The sequence below is a fragment of the Musa acuminata genome, chromosome BXJ2-3 (genome assembly GCF_036884655.1).
Source record: "Musa acuminata AAA Group cultivar baxijiao chromosome BXJ2-3, Cavendish_Baxijiao_AAA, whole genome shotgun sequence".
Classification (NCBI taxonomy): domain Eukaryota; kingdom Viridiplantae; phylum Streptophyta; class Magnoliopsida; order Zingiberales; family Musaceae; genus Musa; species Musa acuminata.
This window is the reverse complement of record NC_088340.1, coordinates 6489933-6512778: the sequence shown is the minus strand read 5'-3', so window position 1 is coordinate 6512778 and position 22846 is coordinate 6489933. Positions and strand designations below refer to the sequence as shown.

Below are 22846 nucleotides of genomic sequence, written 5' to 3'. Positions count from 1 at the left end.
AATTCGATACAAAATTAGGCTACATAATTGCAAGCATTTATGATCATCAAAAACCATTTGCGGTCCTTTTACTTATCTTTCGTGGGACTCCTTTATCCACGTCGGGAGGCACATTGTTTTCTCCATCCACCAATCAATTCATGCCCACAACAAACGATATTATTATTATTATTATTATTATTATTATTATTATTATTATTATTATTATGCATGTTGACCGAAGAAATCAATGCCGCTCTAAAGCACGCCAACCATCGACCCAACCACCCGCCCATTCTTCCAGTCCACATCCTCCACTCCCATTCTGTCTTCTCTACACTTACCTACCCACAAAAATCCATCTAATTGGAGCCAATTGTGACCCAATGGAGTCTTAATTGACCCCTCGGGTTCAATTTGAGCTCGTCAATACTTGTAATTGTTGGGTACAACTTACGGAGACCGATTCGGGTTCGGAGTTTGGACCGTCGGCCCCGTGCAGCTCGAGACCACGCCCTATTTATTATCCACTGCTGACATCCAAGAAGACCGGAAGGTGAGGAAATCCGCTTCTTTGTTAAATTCACCGACCAGGGTTTCATAGACTTCCCATCCGTCCAAAGCAGGGTCCATCGAATATTTGTTGGCTAGTTGTCAACGGAAGGGCGATATCTCGTGAACGGTGACATAGTGGTGATATGAGATCCGGAAGTTTCCTTCCTGGGGAGATGCACCGAGAGCGACCTACCCACTCATTCTGCAGTCGCGGCGTTGACGGCGTGTGTGGGGCAGCACGTGACGTGAGGCAGTCCGTCATCGACTACCCCGACTCGTCCGCACGCAGGCATCCCGTGTGGAGCCCACGACACTCAACCCCTCCCCCTCTAGACCTCTCCTGGCCTTCTCTTTCATTCGCAGGCGAAAGATACCGTTCCGAAGACGCGGCATCACGCGCTGGTATTTTTACTGCGTCGATCGTCTCCTCCTATTCCACCTTCGCACCGCATCCAAGAAAGGGAGATCAGTAGCGAGGGAGGAGGGAGAGGAAGAGGAATTCTACGGGATCCCCTCGCGATCTCGCCGTTGACGCTGCCTCCTCCCCCCCCCCCCTCCCCCCCCTCCTCCTCCCGCCATGTCTCCCCATCGGTTGATCCCACAGGTAACCTCTTAATTCGGGATCCGTTTGGCAGTTTGGTCGAAGTAGCAACTTTGTTCCCATCAATAATGATTTGCATTCGCTGGAGGGTTTGGGTTCGGGTTCGGATACAATTGGTGGCGAATTGTTTATTTCTTTCTGCATCTGCCTGGGGAATTGGTCTTTGTGAATGATCCTATGGGGAAAAACCTGTATGCTGTATCTTATTTACAATGATATTTGTTTAGATAACAAGGAAAACCGCTTCAAGTCGAACAAGATATAACTTTATCTGAAATGCCTAAATAGAGGATTAGTTGTGGCTTCTAGTAGCTGCATCCACCATTAATGGCTCGGCAATTGTCAGATGCTGGAAATTCCGCGTTATCTGCTAGGGATGCTTCAGAAACTGCCTGGATTTAGTGACTCGCTTCCTAGGTGGTTATTCAATTAGAAGATAACTTCGACCAAGATAGACAGGAGTTCAATGTCAAGAAACGGTCTCTATGAAGACGAGTAGAGTTAATTTACCAGAAAAGGAACTTTTCGTCAGGAGAAGTGGGAAGCATCCGATGCTTATGACAGGATCAACATAGGTAGTTACTGGAGATATATGCTCATGATGACATCATTTTGGAAGTAATGTCTGAAAGATCTTAGTTCGCTCCTTTTGTTTTTATTACAAAATGTGTTTAATTAGGTCTAGGATTGACTTTAGATCTTATTTTCTGCACGCTCTCTGTCAGCAGCTTATAATAAAAGCATTTAGAGTTGGCCAATCACCTAAGAGGTATGTGGAACAGTGGAAGTGACATTAAATTAGTTTGGATTTTTTATCTTGGTGCCCACCAACGAGGAATCGAAACAGTATTTATGTAATTTATCTTGTAAACATGGAAGTTGTTCCTATGAATTGAACCCAGGTCACCTACATCACAAAGGAGTGATCTTATCATTTCACCATTACTATCTTAGGACTTATTGATCCATCATTAAGTTTGCAAACTATCTTATGAAGCTTGAAATCTCTCAGCTAGGCTTTTCCTTATGGATGATTCCTGGTCCCTGATTGTGTTTCAGTTTTTCCCTCTATTTTTTTGTTTATTTTCTAAGTGATACCTGTTGATGATTGATATTACTCATGCTTTATGTAACCAATTGTTTGTTCCACTGCATAAAGACAAATTTTCTTCCTTGGATTGCTACATTTTTTTGGCTATGTCATCTTTTCAAGCACCTACAATGATAGTTTATGTGGATCTTGATATTATGCATTTTTGAGTACCCTCTAATCTATTATGCTTTAAGGCCCATTGACATTTACATTATGTTGCCTTGAATTATAGCAGCAGCTTTAAGCTTTTTAGCATTCGTTCCTTCTCTTAGTTCCTGAATTAACCTATAGCTCTTAAATCGTTGGGTCTGTATCATCTACAATATCAGTGTCTCCTGTAAATTCATGTATTATTGTTCAGTTTTAGCCACTGTCTCTGTGTGACAAATTTGCAAAACGTTTTTTTGTTCAGAACTTAAGATGCCTAACACCATAAGTTTGATTTTGTGAATCTTACTCTTAACATTTTTATCCTGTAAACATTTTTACGTGAAGTTCTGCAGGTATTTAACAAGTAATGAACAACATGCATTTCTCTTTCTCTATGCATATGTCTATTTTGTCTCTGTTGATTCCTGATAAGATCTTAACTGTGTTTTATACCCACTTTCTTTCTGTTATTCCTTGTGTAACAGGATTCTGATGATAAAATTTTCCTCACTGGAGCTACCTCACATGCCAAGGAAAATGGTTTTGTAGATGGTATTCATGACCAGGATTCAGATAAGGCTATCCATGAAAACATGTATGAGCCACCAATTAAGGCAACCGATGACCATCTTGTTGAATTTTCAGAGGCTATGAGAAGTAAGACATCCTGTATTATTTTATATTTACTTTTAACTTGTTCATCCTCAACAAAAGATCAACTCTTTTCTTAGCTTATGACATGTAGGTAAAAGATTATATGGCCTTCTTCTGTGGAACTGACCAGATGCCAATTTTTAATATTATAACTGTCATTAACTTTTGTGTCATTGTAAATGAAGGTTGAAACAGTTTTCAAAGTTTTGTTCTATAGTAACCCTTTATGGGATATGTTGTTACCCACTTGCATGTGGAACCCTCCCTCTCCTTTTCTGTTGCTTAGCTTGTATTCTTTTAATTCATAGCTTTAGGGATTTAAGATGATAGGTTTTCCTTTTTATCCTTCACATATAAACATTACTGGGCTGCAATTTATCTCCCTTTCTTGACCTTTACACAAGTAAATCTTTTTTTGCTTGCTTCTTTTTATGATATTACCATGCCTCATCACCCTCATCATTCATGATACAGTGACACCTCTGTATCCTTAATTTGGTTTTGAAGTCTGCTCAATAGGTTTTATTGGGCTAGAGGAAGTCGTGCCATTAATTAGTCACTTCTCACAATTTTCTGTGCAGCTATGTGACATCTAGTTGTGGCTTCTAGAGATAGGATAAATTGTATCTTTAAATTATTAGCTTGGTAATAACCAATCAGTATTCTTGAGTTATTTTTTTTTATATAATAAATATATAGCATTTTCCTTTCAATCAATTTTATGTTAAGAGCATTTTTATGGTTTTCTTAAGCTAATATGCCTGTGCGTTCATCATTAGCTTTTTACATTTTTGCAATCAATACTTATTCTTCTGTAATATCAGCATGATCTTAAATAAATTGTTTCAGTAAATCATATATTTTAAATACATGTTCCCTTTTTCATGTGCAGATCAGTTAGGATTATAAGCAATTTTTGTTGGTTTTTTTATTTTACTTGATGTTTAGCTTTCTGTTTGATCTTATTACTTGTGGTATGGCATCTGTCGGTTTTTAATACAAACTGCTAAAGTAAACTGGACAAATTTGTGACTGGCAGCTGTTGCAAAGGCATTAAGGCGAGCTGCTGAGGCAAAGGCTGCCGCACAAGTAGAGGCAGCCGAGTGGAAGCGTAAATATGAATTGGAAAGGGCAAGCAATCTGCGAAACAGTCATGAAGGTTAGTTTATGATGTAGGATCTTTTAAGTTCTCTCTATAGTAATTTATGAGTATGTAAACCATCAAAATTACATGAACATGGCATTTTGGGAAGATTCATTTTCTATATTCTATTCCTAATAGTGGGAAAAGCAGTTTGATGTTATCACTATCAACATCATTATGATCAAGATAATCTTTAGTTGATTACGATATTGAAAACTGGTTGGTATTTATCATATTAGTGGTTTAAAATTTATTATTTTTAAATGTTGTGAGCATCAGTCATTATGATAATGCTTTTGATTGCAGGAGCAACATTTGAAGGTAGTCTATGTAACTCTGGAGAGGGAAGGCTGAACAATTCATGTGATGTAACAAAAGTTGATAATCCTTCTATTGAACAAAGTGAAAGATGCTGCAGAAAGCATGGAATTTGTTCACATGAAATTCTTCAGGATGAAGCCACAAATACCAACTACAAATTTGCTGGTAGGAAAGTAACCAGAAAGGTACAACAGGGACATATCTACTGTTTATTTCTTAAGTCTTCTCCATATATTGTCTGTTAGATACATTGCTAAAAGCCTAAAACTATTCTATCATGCAATTTCTATTGTTTATATGCCTTTCTTCTAAATATTTATATGAAGGTTTATACCAAGGATGTGTTGTGATGTATCAATGCTTTACATGCATTGGATGCCACTAAGAAGAAAACCAGGAAAATGAGAGAAGGGAAAGACAAAAGAAACAAGAACTTGCTACCTAGGGATTACCCAACTCATCTCTTTGTCATGGTCAGTGTGATGGATGGTCCTCTCGCATGAGGTGTTGGCTTGGCAATAATCACTTTGTCACCTCTAACCTTTAATGTCTACATAAGGACTTTCAAAAAGGATAGGAAAAATGGGGTGGCGGTGCAATAAAATCACCCCTATATTTCCTCTCTTCCATCACATCTTACTAATATTTCTTACAACAATTATAATCAAATATAATGTCTAAAATGGGACTGTATATGACTATTAAGCTTTGTTCCTAATAAAGCATGAAACAATGTATTTCCATAGAGTTGTCTTTGTGTGGAAGATAAATTTGCTCAAGCAATGTTTTCACCAAGAGTGAAGTTGTAGGGGATAGTCACCATATTCTCATTTATGACCATTCTAAATTCATGATTTGCATTAAGCTTTGTGTATTTTGTGAAAAAATCCTTTTCCCGATTCTTGTTGAACAATGCTACTTTCCCCCCTTTTTTCTTTCCAACTTTGTTCACCTTTTTCTTTCATAGCAACAATGACTGTACCATCAAATTTAAAAGGTCAATCAAATCATTTTAGATGATAAAATTGTAATTGAGAGAGAGAGAGAGAGAGAGAGAGAGAGAGAGAGAGAGAGAGAGAGAGAGGCTCTACAATTCTGTCTTTTTCTTCCTCTAATTTCTTCACACATCCTTGTCCATGGTCATTATGACTCCCATCTCACCTTTCACCACCCTTACCATCTCTTTCCAACACAGCCTCATTTCACAACTTTCATGGTATTACCCAAAAGAAGGGAGGAAAACAAATAAAAAAAAAGGAGCTCTTGTTTATCCTCTCATCTTCTCTTCATCTTTTTACTTGACATCTTTGCCATCCAACCAGGGAAAAACAAAAGAAATAGGGAGATTAAAGAAGAGCTACATCTCTTCTCAATTTTCCCCCTCTCTGTACATGACTTCCATGGTCACTGCCACCATGGCCTTGCCTTTATCACCAATTCACTGTCTCTGTCTTCTCACTCTTGAAAAAGGTTTTTGGACCTTTTTCCTTTGATTTATTTTCACTGAACTGCCTTGGTTCCACCACTGTCTCGCATCCACCATTATGACTATTAACCACTATTATCTCACACAATAGAAGAGAATTTAATAGGTGAAAAAAGGATTTCTCTAGTTTTTTTTCTGGGCTTTTCTATGGGCACTGCCAGCACTATTTTCATAATCTTCTAGTTGAAAAAAAAGAAAATATCTTTACAAACTAAAAGAATTAGAAGAAAAATTCAACATAATTGTTTTTACTATTTGTGTATGCAACTATATTGCACATATGCAACATTATGTTGCACACCTATAATTTTATATAATGTACAAAGTTATATATGTGTAAAAGTGTGACTCAAATAATTAAATAACTAACTTGCAAGCTTCAACTTCTTTGAATGGTGGTGATGGATCATGGAAGAGAGGTGTTGGTAGCGGCACTGGAGGTAAAATGGCACTGCGGTGCTGGTGGTGAAGGTAAGGTGGTGGTTAGGTAAAGTAGTGGTGTTGGTGACCATGGAAAATTAGACTTGCACCCTCTTTTTATTCTTTTGAGCTATATTGGTGGAGGCAAAACAGTGATGGTGATTTGAGGTGAGTTGATGGGTGAAAATTTTTTGCTTGGTAGGACGATACTAACAAACACCAGCATGCATTGACATGCTTAGTACAAACTACATATAGAACATGTCTCTGCTTCATATTTAGGTTTTATGTTTTGCATGAACACTTCAATTCTAAGCTAGTTGTAGATAACTTTTCATAATACATACTTTTGTTCATTAGTAGGATTAACATGTCAATTAGGATTAGATGCAGATTTGCATAACTTGTTCTATTTTTCTTATTTCTTTTGGCCACCAATATCCTTTGTCATTTAGTGCTAATACCCTACTTAACAAATAATCTTATTAAATTTGTAACTTCTTGTACATTCCAGGCATCATTCAGGCTTTCATGGGGATGTAATGGATATAACAGTGGCCAGCAAAAGCATGAGGTTGTCTCTTTTGAAAGAGGAGACATAACAACTGCAGAGCGCAGCAGTAAGCAGGTAATATGACTTTCCCCTTAAGAAAGTCATTTCTTATTTCTATAAAGATGTTTACTTCCAGATCATAAATTTCTAGTCCTTGATGATCTTGAATTTACAGCACACAATCAGCAACTGAGTTTGTTTATTCTTTGTCTTGTACGAGTAATCTAACTAAACTAATTTATGTTCAGATTTTGCTGAAATGGGAAACACATCCACAGACTGTGCTTATTCTGACAAAACCAAATTCAAACTCAGTTCGTATTCTGTGTGCTGAGATGGTCAGGTATGTTCTATAAATACCAGTTTTCGTCATCTTGTACAATCAAACCTTTCAATGTTCCTACCTATCTGTTGTATATAAGATTGTGATGGTGATATTTTTTCTGCTTAGTTAAAAGCTCATGTTTTACCAAACAGGTGAACATCTTCTGATGTTTGAAGGAATATTATGCTATTTTAGGCATTTCTTTGTTTGGATAACAACTTTCAGATAAAGATGCATTCCTAGCAGCAGTAGACTATGAAGTTTTAAGTTGTGTTATCCATAGAAATTGTAGAACTGCTTAAGAAGTTTGAAGTTGTTAACAGAAAAAGTTTGTCATTTGCCAACTTGATCAATTTGTACTGGCAGCATATATTCTCCTCCACATTCAGTTTATTTCTTGAGAAGAAAAGACAATGTGTTTATTCTTGCGAAAACCAGTATGTGGCTGTCACTAAGGCAGGGAGATGGTGGATGGTAACAGGAATGGTGTTGTGTAAGGCGGCTGAGGCTTGAATACAAGCACAATTAGGTTGGGGATGAAACAGCGCTAGAGGCTTAACATATGAAGAAGGTTCTGGAGAACTTGATTTTTGTTGTTCTTGAAAATCTAACTGAAATGAAAAATGGAATGATATTTATCTAAGAAGTCAGAAAATTGGTAAGAAGTTGCCAATTTTCAATTAATTAAGATGTAAAATATCTAATCAAAATTGAAAAAAAAAGGAACACTAATCATATAAGAAAACTGGTTATTCTTCAATTAGTTAGTGGGTTTTCTGTAACTTTTAGTTTTCCTAGAAAACCAAAACACTTTTTACATGTACTTGGCCTATAAATCTTTCATGGTGTTCTTGTCATGTGAAGTTTTTGATGTCCTGCCATAAATTTGATAATTTATTTGAGTGCATTACTGCCATATCTCTGCCACATATTTGATGCTTGTCAAGTTGTCATCACATATGAGGAATATTTATGGCCGTCAGGTTGCCAAATGACCATAATGTTTTCATGAACTTGGTCATGAGAAAGTTGTTTTAGACTTTTAGTATGATGTCCTAGGTTCATCAGCATGAACAAACATGGAAGTTCAACCCACAAACATTATGTCAATAAACAAAATTGTTCCAGTTGAGGAATGTATGGTTAAAGAACTGATCAGTTAGTAGGAAACTTAATTAAGAGTTTATGTTATTCTAAAATAGTAAAATATATATCTGGAATTTTTAACAAAGATTTGATTTCATATTCATTTATTCCTTTTGATATCCATTTTAAACATTTACCTTTCTTCATTCACTTTATCTTTGACAATTACTATGTTGGTGATGATGTACATTAGACCACAAATAACTGTGTTAAGGTTGTACCTATATACAATGTGCATTTGACCAACTGCATGTGATAATTGAATGTCTGGTCCTCAAGAGAAGAGGAAAAACGTACTTGAAATTATGAAAATTGTAGAAATTCTTTTTGAATAGAGATGTCAAATGTAATAAATCTAAGTTATTGTTCTTGTAGGGATCATTCTCATAAGTCAGAAAACCAGCTCTAATAATAATTATAATAATTGCGTGCCTTGAACCCTCATCATATAGTTCACTTTATTATTGTATTTATTAATTTTCATTATGACTTTTGCAGGTGGCTCAAAAACCATAAGAAAATTGATGTTTTTGTTGAGCCTCGAGTAAGAACTGAACTATCAAAAGAGGCTTCTTGTTTTGAATTTGTCCAGACATGGGAAAATGGTATGTGTATCAATATCAGATTTTTTCATAATATATTTATGATATAGTTAAGTATGATACTCTATACTGTTCAGATCGTTTGAATCATGAAAAAAGACATTTGTGGATAGAAAATAAAGCTATGACGGTCAGCAGCTTGATTCAAGATTGATTCCGTCTTTTCGACCATGCTTTGGTTGCCCCTCTCATCCATTTGTAAGGCTAGCATCATGGCAAGAATGGCCCTGGTAGCTTTCCCAATGAAGTGAACTGAAGTTCCCAACTATTAGTCTGTTGGCTTTCTTTTCTTTTAGACAAAACCTCCCTTGCTTTTCTGCACGTGAGATATGTGGCTTGGGTTTCATTGATGGTAGCAAGAGGAGTGTGGTTGGAGTAGGACTTTCAAGTTCCACTTGAACCATGTTAGTGTGGGTAGCAACATAGTTATACAGGAATAAGCAGACAAACATGTTGCTCCTGTTGTAGGGTCTGTCTCGAGCTGAGAGGAAGAAGTTCACTGGTTTGACAAAGTCGTCGGGAGTCGAGACATTCCATTATACACCTGAGCTGTTCTCCTGGATCATCAAAAGTCCATGCCTATATCTTTGCCAATATAACCCTATAGAAGTTTCTCCATTTGTAGTGAAGAGATGTGGTGACAAAGGCATTAATTCTCCAAAAGATGGGCTTATACTGGTTTGAGTTGCAATCAAACACATCATATATAGAGGAGTTAGAAGCATATTTTTCGACTTGTTGGTCTAGTTTATTAAAGTACAAAGACAGCTTATCTTCTGTTATCTTTTCCTTGATCATTTAAATTTTAATGAAATTAGCTTCATGTCTAGAAAAGGTAGACCTGAGGTGAGAAAATTTGTTGGTTAACTTAAAGGAGTGGTCCAATCACTTCATCATAGAAATAAGGGATAGATAATAATAGGAAAGTAGCAAATCATAAAGATTACAACCTCATTTTATCAACAAAATTGGAAATAAGGGACCCAAATGCTCCATAGACCCATGTGAGGCTGGGTTAGATAAACTTCAAATCATTATATCTATATTCTTTAACTAATTAGAACTTTAAGTCATAATGATTGCGGGGGAAGGGCTTAAAGATTGTGGTAACATGGATCCAATGGTTTAGGAGTTGGATTCTCTGTTGATTGGTCAAATGTAGCAGGGATACTGTATTCGATCCAACTCCAAGGATAGACAAATGAAAGGAACATAAACAATCATATTCACTATGGAGAGCTAATTTTTAGTGTAGAATGCATCATACATGTAAAGCAAGGAAGGCTTTCTTCTATGTTATTTAAGGTATGTCTTAATGACAATAAATTTGATTAGATAAACATACTTGTCATTTATGGTTCCAAATTGGTAATCATTTGTTGAGATGCCAGATGAATTCTGGGCCTAATTATTTATGGTCGACTACATGGATTATCTCTCCATTGGGCTCAATTGAGCAAAATAATATTAGTGAAAGTCAAACTAAGGGCCATAAAATCCTTTTGTTTCCTCTAACAAAGTTTTATTAGGTCTTCGTCTTCATCTCATTGCATTGCCTACTATAATTAGAGTATAATGAACTAGTAGGAGGAGAATGGAAATGGATATGAAGAGACCTCGATGTCATGTTTGATGTAGAATTTTCATTTCACTCTCTTTAGAAGTTCTAGTGTGGTCTTATGACAGGTTAAGCTGTTAGGTTCTCATTTGTCAAGTTTAACCAAGCTTGGTAATGTTATTGGTGTAATTGGACATGAGAGTATATATTCAAGAATTCATAAAGTTCAATAAATAAGGGATCTTTTAAGGGACAAAAAAATATTCATCTTCTAGGTAGCAGCATATAATAAATTTTCAGTATATAGTACTATGAAGCATGGTATGCAGCAAGGTCTGCCATACCGAATCGTACCGCCCGTACCGGGCGGTACGTACCGGTCCGACAGGCTAGCGGTACTCGGACCGTCTGGTACCGGTCCGCACTGTAGCAATGCACTGTAGCAATGCTACAGTGCTCGGTACACCTGGGTGTACCGCTCGGTACCGAGCTCAGGTCGAAATACCGGTACGGTACGGTATTGCGAACCTTGGTATGCAATACCGAATGGTACCGCCTGGTACGGGCAATACATACCGGTTCGATGGCATATCGGTATGCGGACCGCCCGGTACCACTACAGTGTTACAGTATTACACTGTAGCAATACTATAGTGCTACAGTGATGAAGAAAATATATAAAATTATTATATACACCAGGGTGTACCGCTTGGTACACCGGTACTGTACCGTACCGAGCCAACCTCGAAACACCGGTACGGTACGATATTGCATACCTTGCTATGAAGTATGAAGTTTGAAGCTTTAACTATGTTTTATATTCTAATTTAATAATAATTTCAGCAGCTGGTTGGACCATATGGTATTGGTGTAACAAGTGAACATTGGCTTGTACCTTTTGGTATTATCGGAAATATAATAAAAAATATAAAACAACCAAGTGGCACCGACATATGTGGTCATGTATTGGTTCTTGGTCGAACTATTGACACCAACATATATGGTCATGTTTTGGTATGTATAAGTTTGATTCGTATTTGAAATCTTGTTCTCGACAAAACTGTAATGTAAAAATCGACTATTTTGAATTAAAAATTTAAGAAAAAATTATATTGTTAAAATATTTATAAAAAATCCATAAGTTTTTATGAAATTCATAAAATTTGTAGAATCCATAAAAAAATCATAAACTTATAAAAACCATAAATTTAAAAGTAATATTTTTACAAACATAAAATATATCCATGTACTAAGTTAAAAGATTGTAAAATTTAATTGATAAAATCAGATATAAAGTTAGTATCTGACTTGGATACTTACTTCAAGGTTAACTGACTTGGCTTCCAAATTGGCTGAGAAAAAGAAAAGCAATGGGTAAAGAAGGGCTACACAACTGTCATCCTTAAAATACTATGACAGCAAGAAGACCTGCATAGAAAGGCTCAAATCATGTTCGTTAATTTGCATAATGGTACTGAGATTCTTGGGCCAGATATTAACAAATGGCAGATCACTTTTAATAATATTTGTTGTATATGTACAAGCATAAAAGTAAATATCAAAATAATAAGGGTCAAGACCATTGTAAAAGTTGTTTCAATGTTTGAACTTTGAATTAGAAACAAGGAAGATTTTAAATTTAGAGAATTAGGGTCAAGGTTGGACTTTGGTCTCATTAAAATTGATATAAAAGAATAGTTTGTGATGTGGGCTTCAGAGTCAAGAATCAAATAGATTTATGAACATGCAGACATTTGTTGTTTGCCCAATAAAAGAACTCTTAAATATAGGTTATTGGCTAAATTTGACTGTCCACACTGTTTGAAGCAAGAATTTTAATTTCAAATGATACCGCCCATACTAGGCATTACTGTTGATCTAGCCCCGTATCGGACGATATAGGGCTGTATTGGGTGATAACAGTCAAAATACTGCCCGAAATATGTCGGTAACAGTTGATTTCGATCGTGGCCGCCCGCTACCGGGCGATATCAGCCTGGCTACGATGAGGGAAGAAGAAGCGTCGAGGGAGAAGAGGGAGAAGGCACTCGAAGAAGAGGGAGAATCAGGAGAACCTCGACGCTTCCCGATCCGGCGTCGCCCTCCCTCGACAACTTCGATCCAGGAGGTAACGGAGAGACGATGACTCGGTTTCTTCTGCGTCGTATTCTTCGCCGAAGGCCATAGATGCCCATGGCCTTCGCCGCGTTCTTCGGAGATGTCTGCGGCCTTCAACGTCTTCGCTGAACGCCACAGATGAGGAGAAGACCTTGCCTTCTCATTTGACGCGATGAGGAGAAGAAAAGGAGGCAATGTTGCTGAGGCAACATATGCCTTATATATATATATATATATATATATATATATATATATATATATATATATATATATATATATATATATATATATATCAAGCGGTACACCTAGGTGTACCACTCGGTATGCCCGTACCATACCATATTGAGCAAAGCTCAAAACACCAATACAGTACGAAATTAAGAACCTTGGTTTGAAGGCTCAACTTAGTGAAGGCATATGAGATGAATTTTTGATTGCCATAGTTGTTTAAAAAGGCTTGGTATGATGATACTTCAAAATTATTCTCTATCCTTACATTAGAGATACAACAATTTCTGGATTGATAAACTGTTTGAACGTCTTATTTTATTTATCCAGAACAAATTATTCTGCAAATTTTTATTTTTATTTTGGTATTTGCTTTGGCTAAACATATTTGAAAGTTATGTCAGCCTTTGGCTACGGTACATTTCTTTTTAGTTATATGTATATAACTACTACAACAACAAAACCGTAAGTGTCAACTATTTGGGGTTGGTTCTATGAATCTTTTGTCGCTATTGAGATCTGTAAAAAGCCATATGTTTAGTTAAGTTCAAAGTACTTAAATCTTTATTTATATTTTTTATTAAAGTCTTTTTAGGTCTTCCTCTATTTCTCCTTGTACCACTAGCATTAATCATTTCATTTTTTTTTACTATCGTATCTGGAAGTCTTTTAAGCACATGCCCGTACCATCTTAAACAAATTTCTCTCATCTTATCCTCTATGAAAATGATACCTTGTTGTTCACGAATAGAAGCATTTCTTTTCCTATCTTTTCTAGTAATTTCACACTTCCATTTCAATTCTTATTTCGACAATACAAACTATTTGTATATGTTGTTTCTTAACTGCCCAACACCCAGATCCATAAAGCATTGTTGGTTTCACAATTGTTTTATAAAATTTTTCTTTTAATCTGTATGAAGATCTTAATTCTTATGATTTGTACACTGTGAATAATATAGAAAATGCAAATTTAAGCTGTCTTTAAAACAAGATTATCAGTGTTTCATGTTCCATATTCTCTTGTTGGAAGATCTCAGTGTTAACAGATGTTTATAATGTAATTGTTTTCATATTATTGTATGAAAACCATCTAACCAAAGCATCACTGTAGATGAGGAAATAAAGCATCTGCACTCAAAGGTTGATCTAGTTGTAACACTTGGTGGTGATGGAACAGTTCTATGGGTATGCATCTTTTATGTCCTAGTCTTCTGGTTAACATATCTTCTTGTTGTTTGTTGGAGTCATTATTGTGTATTTGCAATTTTTCAGAAGCAATCATTTTGTTATGAAACTCTTATTCTTTGTGACTTTCAATTGATCGAGTGTAATGGTTGCATTGTATTTATATTTTATGATTACTATAAGCAGCATTGTGATGCTTTCATGTTTGAAGATATTTTATTTTTGAATTTTATTACAAAATACACCAGATTACAAACATATGTCTGTAGCAATATCTAGCATGTATTGTTATGCTCAGCTAGAAAGAGAAATTAGGCTTCATATGCCTAGCAATAATGACCGAGTATAATAATGCTTTACATGGTAGGTACTCAATGTAAGTGTTGCAATCTTGGGTAAGGATATCCTGCTTGTTGCTTAAGAGAGCTAGATTGATTTACCCCTTGACAAGGTAGGATATCTTGATGTTCATCTTAGTCTATTTTAGATTAGATTGAGTACTAGGAAGATCAATAGGACAAGTCTGCTTGCTCTGAGGACCAATGCTAGATATTAGGATGTGGTTGGGCTCAAAGCTTTTCCTTTATGGGCTTAGGGACAGCTAGTCAGTTTCAATCATTTGGCCAACATGACAAGGGAAAGCACTCATGGTATTCGGTTAACCAAATGGATTCCACGATGAGCAATAATTTGACGATGATGAGACCTTTATTTGAATTGGTCTTCATAAGGTTCACGATGATGATACAGAGGTAGATGGTAACTAAATAACTGATAATGGTGGCTACAACCAAGGACGTTGTCCTGCTACATAGGTATAATAGAAGTGAAGTATGGATTGTGCAGTAGTATATTTCTTATGCCTTACAAGATGATGATTGTAGCATCAGATCATCCACTATAATAATTTATAGTCAGAAAGACAAAGGAAGGTGGAAGAAGATAGTTGTCGGTAATTGATTGAATTTTGCAGAATCTGTCATATGACTCAACAATAGTATAATGATGACAATTTTATTGTTCGACTACTATTATGGTCATATGGCGCAACAATACTTCCATATCATTATCTGCAGCAATGATACTTTGCTCCACTATGCTGACTAGTGGTTACCACCTCAAAACACTTGGTGGCTAAGATGTTACGACTATTGCTATTTGCTGCTTTAAGTCAATATTGCAGACAATATATTAATGTCAAATTCTCTATGATTGGTCTCATTGAAATGTCAATCTCCAAGCAGCTCATATTATGAACCTAGATCAATCTACAACTCCAGCATGACAATATTTTTTATGTTAGTATCCACTAATAAGTTATCACTTTCTAGTTTTTCAATTGTATATTTGTAATACATGAATTATTTCAAACTGACTGTATTTTTAGAAGGTCCTTTTGTATGCTTTACTGGAATATGGTTTACACTAGGATTTGAAAACATATTTTGATTCAATATTGAGGGAAAAACGTTACAACAATGTTTCATATGGTGCTTCTAGTGTTGGTACAGTCTAGTGTCAGTACTGTACAGGCTAGACCGATAACCCGTATCGGTGTTGGATTGAGATTTTAATCATTAATAATGATAATATTCAGAAATTATTGTTGTGTTCAGAACATTTTACAAGATACTCAATGTTCTTTTGACTTGCAAAACCTAATTGTAAGGAATGATATTGGTGACAATCAATGAAATAAATGCAATAACTTCACTCATACTCCTTATATTGTACTTAGTTTAGAGCTTTGGGGAAAATTTCAGATTGAATTGCATGCTTGCATCATCAATCTTCATACAAAGATGTTAGAGAGCTTGAACAAATGAGAGTGCATTTACATAAATAGACAGATTAATGGATCCTTGTGGATTGTGGTTCAACTCTTTCTTCACATATCATCATTTTATTTAGTAAATTCTTCGCCACAAAAACATGTTTTAGACTTCAATTTCATTGATATGTATATGCAGAATTGGCATAAAGCTTAACATCTTTTGCATATGTAGCAAAGCTAGTTAAATATAATGTCAAACTTCTTATGATCGTAAAAATGGGGTAGCATTATTTTGTTAAAATGAAATTTCAACAATCCTCAAGAAGTTTCTTTTCTACCAGAATTTTTCTTGATTTTAAGCAAACATGGAAAGCAATATAAGTAATATAATGAATTTCTCTCTAGGATCAAAGTCGTTCTGGATGTGTTATTGCTTGTAACTGCATCCTTGAACCTAACTCTTCTCTTACTTCTACCTTCTTTAGTTTGTTTCCTTAATCTTTTATAATCCTTATTTCATAGTCTAAACAAGAAACAAGAAGACAAGCCATGTTTATTTTGCCTCAAAAAATGAAAGCTTAGTGATGGTTTATCTGTCTCCTATTGTTGTAAATGTGACTTTGAATATTATCCGATTTACACATCTGAGATCTGTTTTTCGTTCATGGCTAGATTTAAATTTATTATACCATACTTCAACAATATTGTTTTAGACAATAAACACTGTTAATTTGCTTTCATCCATGAGGTTGAATCTTCAATTGTCAATTTATGTAGATACAATTTAGTAATTTACTAATCAGTTGCTTCATATGCAACATGATTTATTAAGCCCTAAAGTTCGGTTTTATTTTTTTCTTGCTGCAGGCAGCATCATTGTTTAAAGGACCTGTTCCTCCTCTCGTGCCATTTTCCCTAGGATCTTTGGGGTTTATGACACCTTTTCGTATCCACATACTATATTTTCTTAAAGTATGATTTTTTTTTTTGTGTTTTGTAATTTTAGCACCTCATATTGACTCCGAGCTAAAGGAATTGTTATATGTTTTTAAACAATCCTTTACTTTCAATATGATAGCATGTGGTTTGATGATCAGTTTCCTTGGATCCTATGATATGATCATATAGTTTGGCACTAATTTAAGCAAAGATATTGACAGAGAAAACCTCAAGGATCATTAGTTAATTCAGAACATCAACCATAAACAACTCAAACATATTAGTCAACATAATCTTCATTTTAAAATAATTTTAAAGTAATTAACATAATAGCTTGAAGTGTCTTTGTCAAATGAAGCTAAGCTGTTTCATGGGTTGACAGAATAATAACATTTAGGTGTATACATAAAATTATATGTAAATCTTTTTTCTATATTTTTTTTCCATCAATCATATAAATGAACAAGCAGTTTATATGGTTGATTTTCTGGACAAAAAACCAAATTGATTTCTGAAATGACTCATCTTGCAACCTATTCTTTCTTTATTCGCCTTTTTATGGATTCATGGTGTAACTCATTATCTTAATTTCTCTATAATTATAACAACTTTGAATACTTGAGCTCATATATTGGTACCAAAAACACTTCACCTCATTTTATCACACCATTTGTCTCAAAAATTTTATTATATAAATTAGTCAATCAATCTACCTCTTAATCTTTTTAATTCTCCCATATCTTAATAGGCATACCATTAGGGCTATACTACTATTTATTTTCACCAATTTTTAAAGCATGGTTCATCTCATTTGCTCTACTTTACAAATAGGTCGGTGACTTCTAAACTGACCACTATTTTTAATCTCTAAATCTAAGTTAGATATAGAAATAATACCTCCATCTTTCCTTAGATGTTTCATATCATTAGCAAGATCTCTCATCTTATTCTTTTGTGCATCTAATATCACCTAAAACTTTGCTCTTTCTTTATGTAGCTTGATAATTCAATGATTCCCATCCTTAGCACCTAGCTTACCATACAGACTATCATGGACCATGTATTTTGTCATCTTATAGCTTTTATGCTTCCTTTTTGGCTGCTATTTATATGTATTTCAAAATTTTTATTTTCATAATTGTTTGCCTATGTTTTATATATATATGCTTTTCTCTATTGGTTTCTTTTTGGACTTCTCACTCACTAGTCAATTTCCAACCTTCTTTTGAAGAACCCTACCACTAGACTTGTTAGGATTCTCTTTTCTATACTTCTAATCTTAGTGGTTATCAAAGTCTTTATGTTATTATTGTTCGGATTGAAGTTTCAGGCTTTTTCTCCATCTCACTTTAAAAATTCATATTGTTATTTTTTAAATTTGACTATCTAGTTCTAAGAAAACTACTTTCTCATCTTTTCTTAGTTTGTCTTTTTAGTATGTATCTAATATCAGGGTTCAGCTTACCGTTCAGACTAGGTGTACCGATCGACCGGCAACACGGTACGTGCCGCCTCATATCAACCTGCTAAGTGTTGGTATGGCGGGGCATGCCGACAACAAAAAAAGCCCAAAAAACCTCAAAAGTTACTTGAAAAATAGGAAAAAGCTTCACATCATTAAAAACCTTGAATTGACCCAATATGGGTCAAATTTCAATAAAATCATCATTAAATCCACTAATCGTAGAAATAAAAACCTTAATTAATCCCTAACTAACCCTGTTCTAATATCGTAAACATGTAAATCACCATCATATTCTTTAAATCTGTAGATTTCACCCAATATGTGTCTAATTTCAAATAAGTCAGCATTAAACCCATTAATCACAACATTAAAAACCTTAATTACTCTGAAATTAACCCTATTCTACCATCATAAACATGTCAAACAACTTAATAAATATTAACCACATAGAACAGGGCTAATCATCTCATAAATAAACAAAAATCTAGAAAGGGAATGCATACCTCGTGATTAAAGTGATCCTCTTATAACTTAACTGTTAAATCTCCCTACCAAATTTGATCCAATCCACAAATCGTAGCTTTGCTTAAGTTGAAGAGGGTGAAAATATAACAATGAGAGAGATGTGCTTGAGAATGAGTTGGAGAGAGTTGAAGAGTAAAAGAGAGTGAAAACCCTTTCAGATGGTTCCAAATGGTCAATTTGACTATTGGAATGGATCAAATCTCAGCCATCCATCTGTAACGGTCAAAATTCGATCATTACCGACTGGTACAAGTCGGTAATGGTCGATCGTGCCACCCGATATAGACCCTGTATTGCCCAATACGAGATACCCAACTATAAGTAGCCCGGTTCAGGGAGGTCTATGTGCCAGTCACTTGTCGGACTGATACATACTGCCCATACCATATCGTATTGGGTGGTACAGCAAACACTGTCTAATACAATTAATTTATATTGATATTTTTACTTTCTTTATGTATAACCTAACAATCGTAACATATATATTTATATACCTTTATAGAGAGAAAAAAGTATATCTAGCTAATGTTGTGTCCTTTCTTATAAGCACTCAAATGCTCGTCTTTTTTCTTGAAGCAAATATTTATCAGAATGAGATCAAGACCTAAAATCAAGCCTCTTTTATTGCTTACCTTGTATTCTCAACCTTCATGCACTCCATCAAATTCTTCGTGATCTGTACTTCTGTGATCATTTTTTTGACTTAGCTAAAAAATTTAGAGTTGTCCAAGTAATCGCACAATGTTGTATTTTTCTATTGTTTTTAGGATCTTAGTTTCCAAGAATGCTAGTTGAGTGGAGAATTAATACTGATATCTTTCTGCTGATGTAGCTTTAAGATAAATGTTTCTTAGTGTCTTAAACAATTATATTTCATGCTAACATGCTACACGTGATCTTTAACATCTTTTAGAAAGTGAAAATTATCGGGATTGTTTGGATATGATACTAAAGGGACCTTTTAGTATCACATTGCGTCATCGATTACAGTGTCATGTGATCCGTGAAGCAGCTAAAGATGAACTGGATACTGAGGAGCCCATTCTAGTTCTAAACGAAGTAACAATTGACCGTGGCATGTCGTCTTACCTTACATTTCTTGAATGCTATTGCGACAGCTCCTTTGTTACATGTGTACAAGGGGATGGATTAATTTTATCGACGACTTCTGGAAGCACAGCATATTCATTAGCAGCTGGAGGTTCAATGGTTCATCCACAGGTATATATGTTTAATTTCTGTTTGTGTTATATGACTTGCCTTATTAGACATTTTTATTATACAAAATAGATATGCTTCCTTTGGTTTTACCCAGACTGACAGTAGATGAAGACTTGGTGTATGATGCTAATTGGAATCACTTAAAAGTATGAGATTGTTAGATCAGTAGCTTGATCATAAGTATATTGAATCTAATCCTTTGTTCTTTTTCAAGTCGTCACAAGTCACAACAGAGGTGGACATGTCTTGGCAAAGTCGAACTCATGTTGGCAGTCATTAATTTTGTTGTTTTATCACATTTGAAATTCTGGAAGCGACAAATATTAACATCTGCATGGAGAGTCAATAATAGCATGTTTGCTTTCATAAAATAATTGTCTAGTTTTCATCTACGGTTTCCATCATTTCTTTTAATTTCAATTTTGTTTTAGGAAATAAAGAATGGTACCTACTTTAAATTAGAAAATCATTATTCCTCAACATTTTTTTCATCCTTCAATTTGTGGTGATGGTGCTGGTTGCAATATTGAAGGTGGTGACAGTCATGGTATTAGTGGTGGTGCCAGACGGCAGCCACAATGGTATTGATCTTGCTAGCAGCAAGTTATGACTTATGACAATTGATGGTGGTAGTGAGTCTAGTGACAATCATAGTGATGGTGGTGGTAGTGCTCATGATTACCATAGTCAAGGTTGTGGAGGTAACTGCACAACGACAGTCATTGTGGGAGGTGAAGGTAGTGTGGGACTGCTTGTGCTGATGAGACTCTCCAGGTTCAAACTTCAGTGGACATATTGATGCTAAAAGGATGGGTGTTTGCATGAGAGAAGCCCATACTAATTTTTATTTTTTTCTGTTTTGGCAAAAGGATACTATTTCATTTATATGGCTGTAATTGTAACACTTCGATTAGTCTCACATCAGAAGTGGACAAGATTAAGATTGACTTATAAGGGTCCGCTGAGTGTACTATTACTAACTTTAGCTTAGGTATTTTGACCAGTTGTTTCGGTCAAACGAAGTTGATAGGCCAATTAACCTATCGACTTGAGTCATGATAGTAATTTTGGTGGGCTTTCATAAAAAGCCACTACATGGACCGGAACCTTTTTTTTTTTAATGCAACAGATGGTCAATAGCTGATTTGAAACTCATTTAATCAAGGGAATGGAGGAACTATGAAGGTGCAACAAGAGAAAAAAAGAATGAAGGCAAAATACACCTTAAAGATCTTGGAGGTAAATCCATAAAAAGGGAAAAGGGAACAAATTTGGGTAAACAATTTCACATGGAAGTAGGTCTAGAACAGTTCATTAGTAGAAGAACTTCAGTTTTTGAAATCCTACAACTTGTGGCCTTTTAGTTGAGCCAACAAAGAAGAATAGTGAAATTATCTCGAACTGTATTCTAGGCTAGCAGAATAAATTAGAATGTCTATGGCTCCCAGAAATCGGGGAAAGAAGAGAATGTCAAATTCTGAAAATGGAAATGTAGAAGCACCAAATCATGTGTATAAGGCAGGATAAAAGAAATGGTGCTTCCACATTTCAACTTTGTCATTACAGAGTCCATAACAAGGCAGGATTTTATTTTACTGTGTAATCACAATGGGTTATTGTGCTTCTCTACATTTTTATCCATATTTTGTCCATAGCACATCAAATTCCCATTGTGAATTGCAAAGTTATGTTTCTGAGCTACTTGGTTGTGCTTTTGAGAACAATAAAACATCCAACTTTGTGATGATTGCTTACTTGTTTAGAAGAAACAAGAGTTGGTTTATGGCTCTTGTATCCACTATGACATCTCAAAGCTAAACTTTTCTTTTTACCATTTGTTGGCAACATGGCCTTTTCAGCCGATAGAGTACAAACACTAGATGGCACTCCCATGTGTAAGAAAATTCCCTGTTATTTGTCATTACATTTTTCAAGATGTCACTTCCTTTCTTTGATCTCATTGATAAGAATTTGGAAAAAGCGAAGAATATTTAGCGACCACATTTGTGTTTAAGATAAATGTGCCTTTTGAATATGCTAGATTACTCTATCAACTGATTGAGACAATATGTGTGCATTGTTGGTCAACAAAAACTACAGATACTCTAATTTCTAGATTAATCGTTATTGATTTTGTTTCTAGCAAACTTATTTGATGAGGTGTTTGTATTGTACTTAATGATCCCGCTATTGAATTTAATGTTTTCTAATGCAGGTTCCGGGGATACTTTTCACGCCAATTTGCCCGCATTCATTGTCATTTAGACCCTTAATTTTTCCGGAGTATGTGACTCTACGAGTCCAAGTACCTTTCAACAGTAGAGGACATGCATGGGCATCTTTTGATGGCAAGGGCAGGAAACAATTAGCCCCTGGTGATGCACTCATCTGCAGCATGGCGACTTGGCCTGTACCTACAGCATGTTTGGTTGATTCCACGAACGATTTCCTCCGGAGCATCCATGAAGGCCTTCACTGGAATTTGCGGAAGAGTCAGTCGTTCGATGGTCCCCGTGATGGATAGCCCTGTTCACCATAGAGTTGTCTTGAAGCCTATCGCATACCATATAATCTGTAAGGCATGGCTGTTGAAGCGATTTTTCTGAATGTTGTATGCAAGAATTATATCTGTATTTGTTTATATTATGATATTTAACAGACTTTTTACTAAACTCCTCGTAACATAAATCTTCTTGTAGAAATCGAAGATGTAAGTGACAATGGTCTGATGATTATAAGAAGCAATAAAATTTAAGCTGTTTGACATCTGATAATGTCGTTGGCTTGCATTTGGATCACCA

The 22846-nt window shown here is 35.3% G+C and overlaps 1 protein-coding gene across 1 annotated transcript; it reads left to right on the top strand.

Moving 5' to 3' along the window:
• The first annotated feature begins 883 nt into the window (after positions 1-883).
• On the top strand, positions 884-22811 carry LOC135607113 (putative NAD kinase 3). The gene is made up of 11 exons (XM_065098642.1): positions 884-1138; positions 2864-3035; positions 4072-4191; positions 4483-4682; positions 6918-7031; positions 7205-7299; positions 8926-9032; positions 14048-14121; positions 16763-16841; positions 19738-20045; positions 22261-22811. The coding sequence occupies exons 1-11, from the start codon at positions 1112-1114 to the stop codon at positions 22567-22569; spliced, it is 1605 nt and encodes a 534-aa protein (XP_064954714.1). The 5' UTR covers positions 884-1111; the 3' UTR covers positions 22570-22811.
• The last annotated feature ends 35 nt before the right edge of the window (positions 22812-22846 follow it).

Coding starts and splice junctions, on each gene's coding strand:
- LOC135607113 (XM_065098642.1), top strand. CDS start 1,112: ATGTCTCCCCATCGGTTGATCCCACAG. Junction 1,139..2,863: donor CCCATCGGTTGATCCCACAG/GTAACCTCTTAA, acceptor CTTGTGTAACAG/GATTCTGATGATAAAATTTT. Junction 7,300..8,925: donor CTGTGTGCTGAGATGGTCAG/GTATGTTCTATA, acceptor TGACTTTTGCAG/GTGGCTCAAAAACCATAAGA.